Source organism: Desmodus rotundus, chromosome 10 (genome assembly GCF_022682495.2).
Source record: "Desmodus rotundus isolate HL8 chromosome 10, HLdesRot8A.1, whole genome shotgun sequence".
NCBI lineage: Eukaryota > Metazoa > Chordata > Mammalia > Chiroptera > Phyllostomidae > Desmodus > Desmodus rotundus.
In genome coordinates, this window is record NC_071396.1 from 57554954 (window position 1) to 57570667 (window position 15714).

The window sequence follows — 15714 nt, forward strand, 5'->3', positions numbered from 1 at the left end:
TGTGCTCACATCACAAATGCTCAGACATGTGGGCACTCAGGACAGATATTCTCCTGCATTCTTAAAGCACATACACATGCATCACAGTCACCACCAGCTTTAAAGAAAGACTCTCACATAGTAGGTGACCACAGAGCTGGGGGGCTGGAGATACCCTTCTCCAGGCACACCTGAGTAAACTAGTTTCCTAGGACCACAGACTTCTCAGTCTTTCCAAGGCAAAACACTTTCTCTTTGAGTCCAAGATCCCGAGGCCACTTTCACTCTCCCAGGCAGATGGCATGGGAGCAGGGAGGAATTCCAGGTTCAATTTCATGGTAGGGGCTTTGGAAGTTTAAGGACTAGCTCACAAACTGAGGAGACTTCTTAAGGTGAATACCCACACACGCTAATTCTTACATTCAACCTTCCAAGGAGAAGCCCTCTACTCCCAACCTCCACCCTCTTGTTGGAGGAGATGCCTCAAACTCCACTCCTAAAAGGCTCTTTTCTGCTCTGAAGTTGGGTGATTGAGAGGTGAGGTATAGGTGGGAGGGGAGAGGGGATGTGACTACACTTAGCCAAATCAGCCTGGAAGTGAAGGAGGTGATGTGCAAGAGTGTTGAGCTACATTTGAGTGTGTGCAAGTGTGCATGTCAGTGTGACCTAGATCTCCTGACTGAGGCTGTCCACAAAGCCACAGCTGTGTGCGTTAACCCGTGTGCACAAATGTATCCGTTCGAACACTATTGGAAATGGGTTAGAGGAGGCAGGGCAGACCATCTGTGTACGTGTGTGCCCAAGGCTCCAGAGGGTCCCCGGGAGAGTCTCTGAAGAGACACGTCCAGGCTTTCTGAGCGTGCATCCCTGACAGCAGAGGTGCCAGTATGTGTTTCCTTGCAAGGACGGAATATGGCTGATTAGGGTGTGTGCATCTTGAATACCTGCAGACCTTCGGCCCGTTATGGGTGTCTGGACTAGGGAGAAGGCAAGCAGAACCCCGGGCACCCTCCTACTCCCCTGAAGCGCTCCCGCCCCCTCAAAGTGCTGTCGAAATAAAAAGCAGCGGTCGCTGAGGCTCTGGGAAGCAGAGACAGCTGGAACGAGAAGTAGGGAGGCCAGCGCCACCAGGGCTTGCGGCTCAAGTCTCTATCCCCAGGCTGCCGACGCCTTCATCCCGGCCGGCCGGAGCCGGCGACCAAGCGAACAAAAGCGTCCCGCCACGTACTACGCGGCAGCTCAGCTCGCCGCCCAGGCCCTGCTGGTGAACGCAGCCAGCCGTGCTGATCTGGTGGGCCCCTATAACCACGGATTTGGCTGTGCGCCCCGCTCCGCTTCGACCCCTTCCTCCCGGGGCCGCCCCCGGCTGCACCTCGCTCGGTGAGTGCCTCCCTCCCAGCTTGACCAAGGTCCTTCCAGCCCCCAGGTTCGACCGATCCGGCACCCTAATTACACGGTTTGCCTGTGTCTCCTGACATGGTGGTCCTTCAGGCTCACCCCTACCAGCCCACCTTATCTACCGAGGTCATAGGGGTCTAAACCTGAGGGAACAGCACGCCCACCTCGGGCATCTGGCCTTTTCATTTCTCAGACAGAGCCAAAGGCCTCGAGCCCCGGTTATTCCTAAAGCTTCGCAAAGCGCTCTCCTGGCCCCGGAGCTGGGGCCTTTGTCTAGGCCTCCCCCCACCTCCGGGCCGCGGTGGCGGAAGTGCCGGAGCCGGGCTGCGGAGCCGCCTCTGCACCTGCCCGCAGGTCCCGTGAGCCGGCTTTGCGCGGCTTAACTCGGCTTGCTCCAGCGTGTGCCCCCGAGAGCCGCCTTCCGCGGCCCTTTATCCCGTGTGATCGGGGTTCGGGTGGGAGAGAGCGCCTGGTCTGAAAACCTCCCGCCCCTGCTCCAAGCCTGTGTCAGAAACCTTTTAGTAGGATTTCAATAAGAATGGGGCCCCCGCTGGCTTGGGGATCTGCCGCCGGGAGGCGTAGACATCGGACTGGGTTTGACTGGACGACCGATACTTAGAGTCCGTCCGTGGAGGCCAAGCTTGAACTCCAGCTTGGCCCAACCTCGAGGAGAAAGTTCCGGCGTTCAGGGCCCCCGGGTGTGGTGGCCGCTCCTTTCCCGGAAAACACGGAAGGAAGTTCGTTGTTTTGGAAAAAGCCACGTCTCCTGGACAGGGTCGGGAACATCTGGCGGTGAGCTCTGGGTCTACGCAGGCACCTCGCGCTGGAATTCGTTTATGAGTGAATAGGCAGGATTCGAGAAACAGGTTAGGGCCAGTGCGGCTGCCCAGGCGTCTGGAGAGGTTTCCAACCCGAGTTGCCAAACTGCAAACAAATTGATTCTAACGAAACAGATTTACTAGTCGTGCGGCCGGGCCGCTGGGCGCTCTGAGTAAACTGTGGCTGTTCCTGGAGGAGGACATCTCAGCAGAACCTCTGTGGGAAGCTGCCCTGCTTGATTATAGGGTTAGAACCTAGTAAGGAGATACAGGATCTCCGAGGTGCCTCTACCCTAGGCGCTGAGGCGTCTAGGATGTTGGGTCCCTGTACTTACAATTCAAAGGGGCCCAGAAGACGGGTGGGATGGGAGGGCCAGAATGGAGGCCAGAAGAGAGGGAACCATCCATCATATTTGGAGGGGCTGGAGGTGAAGCCCAAAGAACAGGAGGAGCTGTTGGAGCCCTGTTGGGGAGCCCCATCTGGAAGGACAGCTGTGACCTGAGCAGATCTGAGGCTTTGCCCTAGAAGCGACTTCTGAACCCCTCTGGCTAAAGAGGCCCTACTTCCTTCTTGGTACCCTTCAAGGCACATTGCCAGTGTGGGGCTGGGAGGCCACTGTGTTGCAAATTAAATATTCCTATGGAAGGCAGCCCCTAAACAAACGGATTTCTTTGGTCTCCCACCCCCTTTCACTGCCAGCGAATTAGGTGCCCATGGGAAAAGGCCAGAAGAATTAGGTCCCTAAGGGACAGCATCTGATAAGCGAAGTTTAAACAAAGGACTCAGAGGATAGGGCTATGTGGGGCTGGTAAAACCTAGGTAGCCGTACCGGAGAGCCAACCCCGGGCCAGCGAGGCCCTATAGAACCAGGCTTCGGATCCGAGTCCCCATCTCCTTGATGGGAGTATCTCGAGCTGCAAGATCCACACTCTGCCAGGGCAACTTGGGTCACGTGGAAAGCCGTCAGAAAATTCAGTTTTGTCCTTGCGCTTTCCCAGTCCTCCGTGAAATCTTGCTACCACGCAACAACATCTGAGTGCAATGGAAGGGCAGTGGCCGCCTTTGCAACAAATCTTGAGAACAAACAAAAAGAAAAAAGAAAGAGGGAGACCCCGAAATCCGAGGCCGTGAACGGAAATATATCTGCTTTCCTTAGGCAGAGGTTGGCCCCACGACCCTTGCGGATTGTGGGAGCTTCCCTCTCCTTCCCAAGACGTTCGTCTGGGCAGAAGTGATAGGATGGTCTCCGCTGCCTAGTGGGCGAGGCGCCTGGCTGGTGTCGGTCTGTCTGTCTGGTATAGACATACACGCACGAGAGCCCCCTTTTTATTGGTCGACTGGGCGCCCTGCTGCCTGGCGCCCCTCTTTTCTCTCCCAAACGAGTTCGTTCCTGCGGGAGGACACAGCAGTCCCGCGTCCAACGCAGACGCTCCAATTAACGTGAAGGCCTCGGCCGAGCCAGCTGCCTGCCTGCCTTTCGAGGATGGCAACCCCAGGGCCTCAGGAAACCTGGCGGGGCTCCCTTCCCCACCCCACCCCACCCCCCTGTCTAAGGCCCGGAATGCGGGAAGGGAGGCTGGTGCGGATCTCCTGGGACCCCTGCTCAAGCATTGCTTAACTTCCCTGCTCAGCTCCTCTGCGCGGCGATTTTCTGAGCCGCCTAGCAGGGTAATTAATTCCCAGCCTGCGCTCCCTTCTGCTCTAGGCTGGCTGGCAGCCGCTCCGGCAGGGGGCCCGGTCGGGCTGGCCACCTCCATTCTTGCAGTGGCCAGAACACTGCCCCGGACGGGCTTCAGGTTGCTCCGGAGGAGCTTGAAGCCGAGCTCCCGGTGATAAAACTGCATACCCATCCAAACGCCAACCGAGAAATAATTTGAACTTCTCCTTCGGGAGGAAAAGCGAATTACCTACTTTCTCGAGCGCTCCGAGCGACCACCTCCCTGCCAACCGAGGCGCCTATCGTCGCCCCGAGGGAAGCTTCTGTAACGCCGGCCTCCGGCGTTAATAGCCCCGCGGCCGGCCAGGAGCCCGGCGGCCTCTCACGCTGGGTCCCGGGATTCGAGCTTGAGTGGGGCAGCCTTGCCTGACGCGGGAGATTGTCCCTGGGGTCTTGTTGTCTTTGAGAAACTCCGCGAGGCTCCAGGGACACAAAACAGGTTCGAGGATTTGTGGAGATCTCATTTTACGCGTTGATGAAGAATCGTAAGCTAAAGACTAGGAGGTGAGTCAGACGTGTACGGAGAGACAGCGGGTCCAGATCATACCTCACGCGTTGTGGGGACGCGAACCAGGAGGCGCGGAGACCACTCACCTGCCCGACGAGGCTGCGAGGCCCAGTGCCCGCAGCCTCGCTCTTCTGCTCCGGACCGGTGAGCACCTTACCCAGCGGGCGCTGGCCTCCTCTCCTCTTCTCTTCTAGTTCCGAGAAGCCGGGGCCCCGCGCGCGCCACAAAGGAGCGGAGCGGAAGGCACAGCGGCGGGTCTGGGCAGGCGGGTGCCTTAGGGCCGGGACGCGCCTGTTCCCAGACGGAAGGGGCTCTGCGCCCCTGCCCAGCGCCTTTACCTGCGTCATGGCGAGACGCAGAGGCAGGAGGAGCCCTGGGTTCCGGCCCGCGACCCCTTGACACTGCCCAGAGCCAGACTGAAGAGAGGAAGACGGAGGCACGCGCGTGAATCTGGGCCGGGCCAGGTGCCCCCGGGAGCCGAGGGTACCGAGGGTTTCCTCCCTCTCGGATTATTAAAAAGTTCATTTCCTGGCGAATCGGGTGACGTCAGGGGTCCGGCGTCGCGGTGGCGGGGCCGCGGGGCCGAAGAAGCAGCTTCCAGTTACCCAATTACCGACTGTCAATCCCGCCGCCCCTCCCCCCACCCTCCCGGGGGTGGCCGGGACCCGCCCTCCCCCCAGCCCGGGACTTGACTGGGATCCCTCTGGGCATCTACCTCGACAGCCGTGGACCCGGCGAGGGGAGAGGGGCTGGAGGACGTTGATTACTCCCCATTAACCCTGCACCTAAGTCCCCCCAAATTTCTTTGTTCCCGACCTTCCCCCCCCCCCCCCCCCCCGGCCATAGGCTCCGAGCCGTGTTCTCTTCTGTCTGTACAATGGGAGAGAACAAGGAGATTTGTGCACCGGGCCCAATCGGCCCATAGAGCTGAATCTCTGGCCTGGGGGTGTGTGGGGAGCAGTCCTAAGTGACTTAGGGGACAGAGTTCTCCCTCTCCCCAGGGGCCGCCTTAGGGAACTCCAGGAGGAAAAATGCCTACTCCTGCCCGGAGGCGTCTCCTTCGAGCCTCAGCCGGCGCCGGCGCCAGTCTGGGTCACCAAGGCCTCCCCTCAGGCAGTTCGGCCTGTTGGTCTTCGAAGGCCACGCCCGGGAAGGGGACACCCCTTCCCCTTTTCTGGAGCCTTAGGCTGGACCACCTCCACTGGGGTCAAGCACAGTTCTAAGTGGCTTCGTATCTGAGGCTCGGGTGCCCGCTGGGACCCCACAATTCATCCCTTCACCGCTCCTGAAGTCCCGGAGCTGTCCTTCCCCCTCCCCCCACCCCTGCGGCGAGTTGGGGGAGGGAACGGTCTGGGTAGGTATTTGGACTTCAACTAGCCACGTTCGATTGTAAAGGAGGTGGTATCCGAGAAAGTGGAAGGGCTGGAGTCCCGGGGAGGGGGACACCTGGACGCCCAGAGCGTGCATGGCAAGGGTTTCTATGGAGGGGGCCCCAGTTGGAGGTTAGTTACTGGAGGAGGTCCCAGAGATTAGGGGGATCCGGGAGTGTCCGTACGAGGGGCTTAGCGGTCAGCCTTCGAGGTGAGGGTGGAGGGGATGGCTGCAGGGGCCTCAGGGAGGGCCCTGGGAGGGTACCTAAGGAAGGAGGGGGCCCGCTGGCAGGTCAGTCAGCGAGTAAGCCAGGCCGGGAGTTGAAGGCACAGCCAATGGTGGGCGGAGGCTGGGAAGCGTTCGGAGGTGATTGGCTGGCGCGGGCTTCTTAGGCGTGCGCGGCCCCAGCTTCATGTCTGTGCTGGAGTCTCGAGCTGGCGCCAGGGCGGTCGGAGGATGCAGAGCGGCCGGAGCCCGGCGCGCCTGAGGCAGAGGCGCTCGCTGTCCCCCAATCCTACCCAGTGAGCCACACCAGCCGCCTGACGTTCTGCCCCTAGGCCCTTCACTCCTGGGGCTCCCGCGGTGTTGCCCCCCATCCGAGGCCGTGTCTCTCTGTGGCTCTGCGTGTGTAAGTTTGGGGTTCGAGGGCTAGCTGGGAGTGCTAGGTGCGCCAAGCTCTGAGACGTCTCTGCTGGGGCACAAGGCCGAGGCGCGGCTGGGGGTGACCGCTTTGGTATGCCTAGGTGAGAGGTGCAGATTGTGCTGCTTTGGAGTGTGCTCAGGCGGCTGGCTCTCAGCCTGTGGGGCAGCGTGTGCCTGTTGGATGCGGGGGAGGGGACAAAGTAAGTATGTGTATCGGGCTCCAAGTATAGATGTGTGCGTATTGCTAGGATCATGTGCCCTAGTGGATCCCCAGGAGCCTGTTTCCAACTTTTAGTCTGTTTCTGTGTTTGTGTACCGGGAAGGTGGAGATTCAGTGTGAATTTCTGACTAAAGTGCGACTTTTCGAACGTTTTGGGGGTAATCAGTGCAGGGTCTCGTCCTCGTGTGTGCCCCTGTGTGCACAGGTGTGTGACTCTGAGACCAGCGGTCACCATGTGAGTGTGCACAGCTGAATCCTCTCCCCCACCTTCCTTTCGTTTTGAGCTTTAAGTTTTCCTCCCACCCGGGGCTGGTGCGCGGCTGAGCTCCACGGGGTAAGCAGCGCACAGGCCGCCGCGTGACTGAACTTTGGGGGTGTCAAGCTGTGACTGCGTCCTCACGCCCCCTTCTGTCTCGCAGGGCCGCTGCTGCCTCCTCCCCGAACCCGAGCCTCCGCCACTGGCTATGGAGGTGACGCCGGAGCAGCCGCGCTGGATGGCTCATCCCGCAGTGCTGAATGCGCAGCACCCCGACTCGCATCACCCGGGCCTGGCGCACAACTACATGGAGCCTGCGCAGCTGCTGCCTCCCGACGAAGTGGACGTCTTTTTCAACCACCTCGATTCGCAGGGCAACCCCTACTACACCAATCCGGCCCACGCGCGGGCGCGCGTCTCCTACAGCCCAGCTCACGGTGAGCGCAGGGCCAGTGGGTGACTGGGAGCTCTGTCGCCTCGCGTCAGGCGCGGAAGGGAAGGAGGGCCAGTCTTTCTGCTTCCCGGATATGGGATCCACAGGAATTGGAGCAGCGAAGAAATCAGGGCGGGAAAGATGGGGGCAGTGGCCTCTTAGGGAGCGTCTGGGTCCCACAGGGTTTTTGCCCTTTTCCAGCTGGCTCTAGGCTTTGTCCAGTGGGGTTTCGTCTTTGCCACTTGTCTTTGAGATCCTGACTGATATGCCTGATTTTTGCTAGTTGTTAAATTTCTGATTTTCTTTGAGGAGGGTGTTACTGCTGGTAGCTTTGTGAGTTGTGGTCCAGTGTATCCGTGTCCTGGTTGGGCCCAGCCCCTCTGTATCCTAACCCCTCTCCTTTTTCCCTCAGCCCGCTTGACCAGCGGCCAGATGTGCCGTCCACACTTGTTGCATAGCCCTGGGTTGCCCTGGCTGGACGGGGGGAAAGCAGCCCTCTCTGCTGCTGCAGCACACCACCACAACCCCTGGACCGTGAGCCCCTTCTCCAAGACACCGCTGCACCCCTCAGCTGCTGGTGGCCCTGGAGGCCCCCTCCCCATGTACCCAGGGGCGGGGAGTGGGAGCGGGGGAGGCAATGGGGGCTCTGTGGCCTCCCTCACCCCCACTGCAGCCCACTCTGGCTCCCACGTTTTTGGCTTCCCACCCACACCACCCAAGGAAGTATCTCCTGACCCCAGCACCACCGGGGCTGCCTCCCCAGCCTCCTCTTCCGCGGTGGGTAATGCAGCCCGCGGAGAGGACAAGGATGGTGTCAAGTACCAAGTTTCTCTGGCTGAGAGCATGAAGATAGAAAGCAGCAGTCCCCTGCGCCCAGGCCTGGCTGCTGTGGGCACCCAGTCTACCACACACCACCCCATTCCCACCTATCCGTCGTATATGCCGGCTGCCACCCATGACTACAGCAGTGGACTTTTCCATCCTGGAGGCTTCCTAGGTGGCCCTGCCTCCAGCTTCACCCCTAAGCAACGCAGCAAGGCACGCTCCTGCTCAGGTACAAGCAGGTACTAGGGACCTAGTGGAAGTAGGGGTGGTTTGTGCTTTGCAGGGTGGTGGTTGGTTTGGGGAGATGTAAGCCGTGGTATGGTAGAGGGGTCAGTGTCAGTCTCCCAGATCTGGGGATGGGTAATGTCCCTCTCTAAGACACCCCAAGAGATGTCTGAGACCCCATACATCTTAAGTGTTCCTGGTGGCCTCCAAATTTCACTTTCCTTTCCTACTCCTTACCTTGCTATATACCACTGGCCACTGCCAGACCAGAACACAGAAGGGATATTCCCTGTTTCCCTCCCTGAATCTTAAGTGAAAATTCCATGTGAGAGAATGCAGTATGCAGGGAAAAGCAGAGGCCATGTTTAAGTGTGTGTACATGTGTTATTAGCATGTATGCTTACTTTGGGTACACTCCAAAGGCTCCACACCTTTAAGGAATCTGGTCCTACAACTCAATCAGTCCAACCTTGGGATTTTGATGATTCCCAATCTCCTTGGGTGATTTCCCCAAAGCAGAATTCTAGGACCCATTCATGTTCCATGTCTGTGTTCTTCACTTTTCCTCCCTGAAGGCTGGAGTTATGGGATGAAACTGTAGGTGCCTCTCTGCTCCTTCGCAAGAGGAGCTGACTTGGGCCAAGATGGATTTGTCCAAGAATCTGACCACTGTAGAGCAGAAACTGTGGCTAGTGTGGGGGTCCTGCTGTCGATGCCTCCTTCCCAGTTCTTTTAAGCTGGGGAAAGGAAGATTTTATAAACTTATTCCTGACTCCAGGACACACCTTTTCTTGCTCATATACCGTATTGTGCTGTGTATAATGCTCACTTCTTTGCTCAAATTTTTGAGGAAAAAATAAGGATGTGCATTATACATGGGTAGTGCCTGAAATACCTTGTCTCTGTCCTTGTGTTTTGTAATTATTTTTTACATAAAATTTCTAGCACCATAGTATGTTCAAAAATGCTAAAATTCCTTCATAATACAAAAAACATTCTACATATAAATAAATAGTTGAATTAAAAATTAAAATGAAAGATTACTTTTTTCCTGAGAGTTCAGGCCAAAAACATGGGTGAGCATTATATATGGGAGCGCATTATACACAGCAAAATATGGTATATTGACAACTTAGTTGAAACTAAATGTGGGAAAATTTCCTGGGTAACATGATGTTAGCAGCTACCCTGCCTGATCGCTGAAGCTGCCACTTGTAGCCACATTAGTCTCACCTCAGAGTCCCTGTTCTGCTCAGACCAGCTAGCTTGCCTTTAATTAGTTTTTTCTCCCAAGTTTGTTTTATATTCTATTGGAATTCCAGATGGTCTTTTAACAAAAACTAAACAAACAAAAAGCCAAAAACAGCATAAAAAGAATGGTCACTTATCCTAAAAACGAAAGGACTTATTATTTATTTTATTTGTTTTATTTTAAAGAACAACTTCAATCTGAGTCCTGGACTGAATCGTAGGGGCTCAGCCGAAGAGGGGATTTTGGGGGAAAGAAGGACGATACCCTTGACTGAGAGCAGAAAGACAGGGCAAAGCCTGAGGGCATAGACGTGGAGCAGAGACCCACTCGATGGCGGATGTGGTTGCGGGGGGATAGGAAAGAGACAAAAGAGAACTAGAAAGGGGGCTGGAGTAGTCCCCAGCCCAAGCAGGTCAAACTAGGCGATTCCTGTCACAGTCCTCCCATTGGCAAAGTTTGTTGTAAATACCATCTCCTGGTCGCTCTTTCGGAGAAATGCTGGAGCCCTGGCCGAGCTCCTCCCTCTGTCCCTGTTTTCCTTTCTTTCAAGAGAATTTTGAAGAGGGAGATTTGTCCCAAAACTACTCTGTGAACCTCTCTCATGTAGGGAAAATCCCCTGGGTCTCTCTTCCGGCCCTGGCTGGGGGCTAAAAGTCACCTCCCTTGAACCAGTCTGGCAGAAATGATTAGAGCCTGCTTGCCCACCCGACTCTCTTCCATGACATTGTTGGATAAACAGTCTTGGTGTCTATCCCTGTCCCCTTTCAGAAGGCCGGGAGTGTGTCAACTGTGGGGCCACAGCCACTCCTCTCTGGCGGCGAGATGGCACTGGCCATTACCTGTGCAATGCCTGCGGGCTCTACCACAAGATGAACGGGCAGAACCGGCCACTTATCAAGCCCAAACGGAGACTGGTAGGCAGTGGGTGCAGGAAGGAGGCCCGTGGGAGGCAGCTGGGGTATGTTTACCTGGAGCTGACAGTTGATTAAGAAATAACAACAGAACTCTTCAAATGCAGATGATTTGCCACTTAAAATCTTTTATCATTAAAATATCTTGGATGTCGGTTGGGGTCACCCTTCTTTCTGGCCAGATTTCCTTCTCTGCAGCCCATCAGGGACCCTCACCCTACTCTGCTCAAAGATACCGAAAGTTCAGTGTCCAAGGGCCCAATTTCCATTCCCTGGTTTCTGTTTAACTTAAAAAAAAAAAAAAATAGGGCCATGAAGTAATTTTCCTTGTGGCTTAGGGCAGGCAGCTCTCTCACAATCTCCTCGTGCCTATTTAAATAAAACACACCAAGCACCAAAAAAACCCCTGCCTTTTATTATTTTTCCATGGAGACACCTATACTGTGTATTTTCATTTGAGTGATTTAAAAAAAAAAATGCCCTTTCGGATCTCCTGCCGGAGTTTCCTATCCGGACATCTGCAGCCTGAAGATAAGGAAACCTTGCGTATCTGTTTCCGGACTCCGCTAGTTTTTAGAGTCTCTCCTCGGCTCAGTCCTGCCTCTCTCTGGGCTGTTTTGAAATTTCTAATACCCTCCACTTTGCAAATAATGTGTAAAATGCTAAGAATAATAAATATATTTTTTCAGGGCAAAGTGATTTATGAGGCTTAAATCACTCACCGCTTTGGGAGCCCCCTTTTTTTCCCTGCAGTGAGGGCGGGGTGAGGACTCAGGTGGTGTTGGCCCCTTAGTCAGAATTCCAGCTTCAGGCTGCTTACTCACCCTCACCACTCCCCCGGCTCCGAGGCTACAGTCCATAGGCTGCAGTCCCTCTGTGGCCAGGCTCCAGCCTGGGGCAGTTCCAGCCTCTGCTGGCCTCAGTCTTCCACAACCCATCTTGCTGCTGGTGTTTCTCAGGTAAGTGCTGGGGGAGCTTATTCTGTGACTGTGGGGTTGACATTGGTTGACCTGGGAGAAGAGATCTACTTTCTGGAATAAAGACCCTCTTACCTTCTCTTACAAGCAGCTCACTCCCTTCTCCAGGAACCAGACACTCATTTCCAGACCACCTCTATTTTGCATTCCTTGAGGAGCTGGGGGCAGTTAGAACTCTGAGGTTTGGGGTACTGGGGGCTGAATAGATAGACCAGCATTGTCCAATAAACCTACAATGATGGAAATGTTCTAAGTCTGCATGGTCCACTATGGTAACATCCAGCCCATGTTATGACTATTGACTCCTTTGAATGTAGCCAGTGCAATTGAAGAAGCAGGATTTCTACTTTTATGAAATAGTAATTGAATTTAATCAAAGTAGTCACATGTGGGTAGTATCTACAGTGTTGGGCAGCTCAGCTTGAGCAAGACTCCCTGAACATTTTATATTGCCACCCTGGGCAGCCACATGATCCTCCTGTCCTGGCCTCAGTCATGAAACTGACACTCCCAGAATTATGGATTTTGAGGGGAGTCCTGAGGGAGGAGACAGAAGCATCTCCAGACCCAGGGGCTCAAGGGGGACCAAACCAGCCTTCTAAACTAGAAAATCCTTCTCAGGGCCTCAGTTTCTGATTTATAGTTAGATTGTTTGGCAAATCCAGGAGGTGGCTGATTTTTCCTTCCAGCTCTTGCAACCCTGTTGATTGTGACATCAGGCTTCTGAGAGTTCTTTATTCTAAAGTTCTGTGTTTGTCTAGATCTCAAATTCTAAATGTCCACTGCTTGGAGATGCCTGGATTTCCTGTAGGGATTGCACTCCTTGGCTAAGTTGTTGGGGGCAGGGTGGGGGTGGGACAAGGGTCTGGGAGGCTGGTAGAGGTGGGAAACAGAACCCCAGCCTGCTGATGCTGCTGATCCCCTCCCAGTCAGCTGCCAGGAGGGCAGGCACCTGTTGTGCAAATTGTCAGACGACGACCACCACCTTATGGCGCAGAAACGCCAATGGGGACCCTGTCTGCAATGCCTGTGGCCTCTACTACAAGCTGCACAATGTAAGTCGGCCCACTCTACTAGCCCCACCCCTCCCCAGGGACCTCTGCTCCTTGTGCTGCCAGGCAAGAGGCCTCAGCTGCTCTCCAACTTGGCTTGGCTTGAGAAAGGGCTCCCATAAGAGAGGGCAGGCTGGCTGGTGGTATGTTCCTCACAGCTGGGCCCAGCCAGTATAAAATAAAAATGTGGGGAGTGTGTTTTGGTTGTGTTGATGGGGGGCAGTGCCCTGCAGGGTACAGGTAATCCTGGCACAGTGATAAGTACCCTTCCTGAAACTGTGGCTGTGCTGGTGGCAGCACTATGGTGGGCATTTGGTGGTGGGGTCCCCAAGCTGAAGCAGGGACTGGGGTCTTGCTTTGGGAAGGGAACTAGACTCCCTAAAGGCTTTGTGGTTGCCCCTAGGTGAATAGGCCACTGACCATGAAGAAGGAAGGGATCCAGACTCGAAACCGCAAGATGTCCAACAAGTCCAAGAAGAACAAGAAGGGGGCAGAGTGCTTTGAGGAGCTGTCCAAGTGTATGCAGGAGAAGGCCTCCCCCTTTAGCGCTGCTGCCCTGGCCGGACATATGGCACCGGTGGGCCACCTCCCACCCTTCAGCCACTCTGGACACATCTTGCCCACCCCAACTCCCATCCATCCCTCCTCCAGCCTCTCCTTTGGCCACCCCCACCCATCCAGCATGGTGACCGCCATGGGCTAGGGACAGCCCTCCATGAATGGACAGATAGATGCAGAGGAGGGTGGCCCGCAACTCAAGGCTGGATGCTCCCAGGATGGGTAGACCAAAACCTTACCTATCTACCCTTCTGCAAAGACTGATGCCTCTCTTGTCAGGCCAGCCTGAGCCCCTTGCTGTCTCACTTGTGGGTGCTCTGCTCTGCAGTCACTAGTCACCATGAAGATTCTCAGTGGGGCTGAGAGGTCATCTTGGCCAAGCTGCTACCCAGTTGGGATTCCCACCACGGACAATTGTTTGGAGATCAGAAAGGACAACTTTATGAAGAGATAAGGTGGAGGGGTAGGGGACAAAGGAAACCAGTTTTAGATAATTTATTTTGCTTTTTTCTAACAAGGACTGGGGAACTTGGTAGGTCTGAGTTGCCCCTGGCTCTCCCTGTCTTCCTCAGCTTGGCTTTTTGTCAACTTGCCAGGGCTCTGAGGACAGGTCTGGGAAGGACTTAAGCCTGCACCTTCTCCTCAGGCTTCCCTCTCTAAAATGCTGAGCCCCAGACTGAGCCTAGCCAATCTAGAAGGGGTCATAGCCTACCAGAGGCTGAGCCAGTGCATTCCCTGCTGATGGGCCCTGGAGGGTAGACAATCACAGGCGGTCCTACATGTATTCCCAGGCCAGGGCTGGGTCACAGGAAGGAAACAACATTTTCTTGAGAGGGGAAATGTCTCCCAGCGCGCTCCCCTGGCTCTGAAGCTGAAACTGGTATGACCTGTGTCCTCTTAACACTAGAGCCACAGCCTGCCTCCTCTGCCAGGTGGACCCCTGTACATACATCCTTTTTCTGCTAACCTTTCGACCCCCTTCCCTCCCACTATGAGACAAAAGAAAAAAATATTTTTAAAAAGCTGCATAAGCTTAACTCACTGATGAGTTAGTTCTTTTAATTTTAAACTCTTTTTGGGTCAATTAAACTTCGCTACAGAAGCCTTTGTTATGGAAAGGAATAAAACCTACAAATCAAGGCCATAGCTTTGCCATTCTTTTTGGAAAAGTTTTTTGATCCCACAGCCCTAGAATGGGGAACTGGGGGCCAGAGGCAGGGCCTTGGCTTCTGGGGGTTGGTCTGGCAGGTGGCAAAGGGGTGTGAGTCAGAGACAGGATTGAAGGAGAGGCCATGACCCTGCTGGGGTCCAGGAAACCTGGATTCTGCTCTGCTTTGCTGTGGCTGTCTGGATCCTTCCCAAGGTACAGTTGTACATAATCTTGTCTGAGCTTAGATTCTGTGTGCGGTAGTGGTGGGGCTTGGTGGCTGGAGAGGGCTGTGCCCAGGACGAGAATTGTGCTGATGTGTAGTTGACCAAGTGCAATAAGGGCTGGCTATTGCTGCCGGGGGCACTACCACCGGAAGTAACTTATTTTGTGTTAGCATCCACATAAGAAGAATTGGCAGTATTTTCTGTTTTTATGTTTTATTTGGCTTGTTTTATTTTGAATTAGTGAACTAAGTTATTGTTAATTATGTACAACATTTATATATTGTCTGTAAAAATTGTATGCTATCCTTCTATTCCTTTAAAGTGAATACTGTTAATAATAAAATACTTTTTTGTGAATGCTTCTGTCCTGTCTTATGGACTCCTGGGGTACGAGAGTCTCAGGTGCAGAGATTAGCAGTCAAAGTGAACTGCTTCTACAGAACCAATGTTTTGGAGGGAAGGACTCCTGGAATTGGGGATGGGACTTTGTCTGGCTGGGACCTGAGATCCTGATGCTTATGAATTTCTTCCATCTGAATTTTTACATTATTACCTAACTGGGGGTCCTGGTGACTGGGTAGATACTAGAGAGGCTCAAGGAAGATGTGGCTTCTCTGACCTTTGGTCCACACACTGATCTTTTTTGAGGTCTCAACTGGAGCTCTTGCAGAACCCAAGAAGGACTGACCCCACCTCCACTTCCTCTGAGGAAGTGATCAGCTTTTGTTGTTGAGCTATCTGGTCACCAATATTCCCATTCATTGACAAACCTGATCACTAATGTCTTTGATCACTGTTGTCATTGATCACTATCCTCTTTAATCTCTGATGTTGGTCACTAGAGATAGCCATTACTGATACTCAGTGATCAATGACAATGTCAATGATGCAATGACAATCACACCAGAGCTTGTGATTGTAGACATTTGATTACTAATAACCAATCACCAATACTTAATTACCAATACTTTATCAATGCCTCTGATGGATGTTGTGTCTGATCACTGGCATCCACAAAATGGAACCACCAGTGTCTCCAGGGATTATCCTTGCTCACCAGTAATATGTGTGATCATAAATATCTGTTATTACCAATGTCTCTGATCAGCATATCTGTTCACCAGTATTTTTGTTCAATGTATTTGTTTGCCAATATCTCTAACGACCACTGCCTGTTTCCCCAGTATTTCTATCCAA

At 54.1% G+C, this 15714-nt stretch overlaps 1 protein-coding gene across 5 annotated transcripts; it reads left to right on the plus strand.

Moving 5' to 3' along the window:
* Positions 1 to 828: 828 nt before the first annotated feature.
* On the plus strand, positions 829 to 14861 carry GATA2 (GATA binding protein 2). 5 transcript variants are annotated; one of them, XM_045187941.3, is made up of 6 exons: positions 829 to 1359; positions 7074 to 7347; positions 7756 to 8397; positions 10414 to 10559; positions 12463 to 12588; positions 12989 to 14861. In XM_045187941.3, exons 2-6 carry the CDS (start codon positions 7119 to 7121, stop codon positions 13286 to 13288), a joined length of 1443 nt encoding a protein of 480 aa, XP_045043876.1. In that variant the 5' UTR covers positions 829 to 1359; positions 7074 to 7118; the 3' UTR covers positions 13289 to 14861. The 5 variants fall into 5 exon arrangements, with proteins under 5 accessions (XP_045043876.1, XP_045043875.1, XP_053768874.1 ...); XM_045187940.3 differs by lacking the exon at positions 829 to 1359 and adding an exon at positions 3128 to 4565; XM_053912899.2 differs by lacking the exon at positions 829 to 1359 and adding an exon at positions 6104 to 6420 and having other exon boundaries at positions 7756 to 8407; positions 12989 to 13128.
* The last annotated feature ends 853 nt before the right edge of the window (positions 14862 to 15714 follow it).

What these genes read in the sequence shown, in the direction of transcription:
- GATA2 (XM_045187941.3), top strand. Translation starts at nt 7,119, where the DNA reads ATGGAGGTGACGCCGGAGCAGCCGCGCTGGATGGCTCATCCCGCAGTG. An exon ending in CAAGGCACGCTCCTGCTCAG is followed by an intron (nt 8,398 to 10,413) that starts GTACAAGCAGGT and finishes GTCCCCTTTCAG; the next exon opens with AAGGCCGGGAGTGTGTCAAC. An exon ending in TCTACTACAAGCTGCACAAT is followed by an intron (nt 12,589 to 12,988) that starts GTAAGTCGGCCC and finishes GGTTGCCCCTAG; the next exon opens with GTGAATAGGCCACTGACCAT.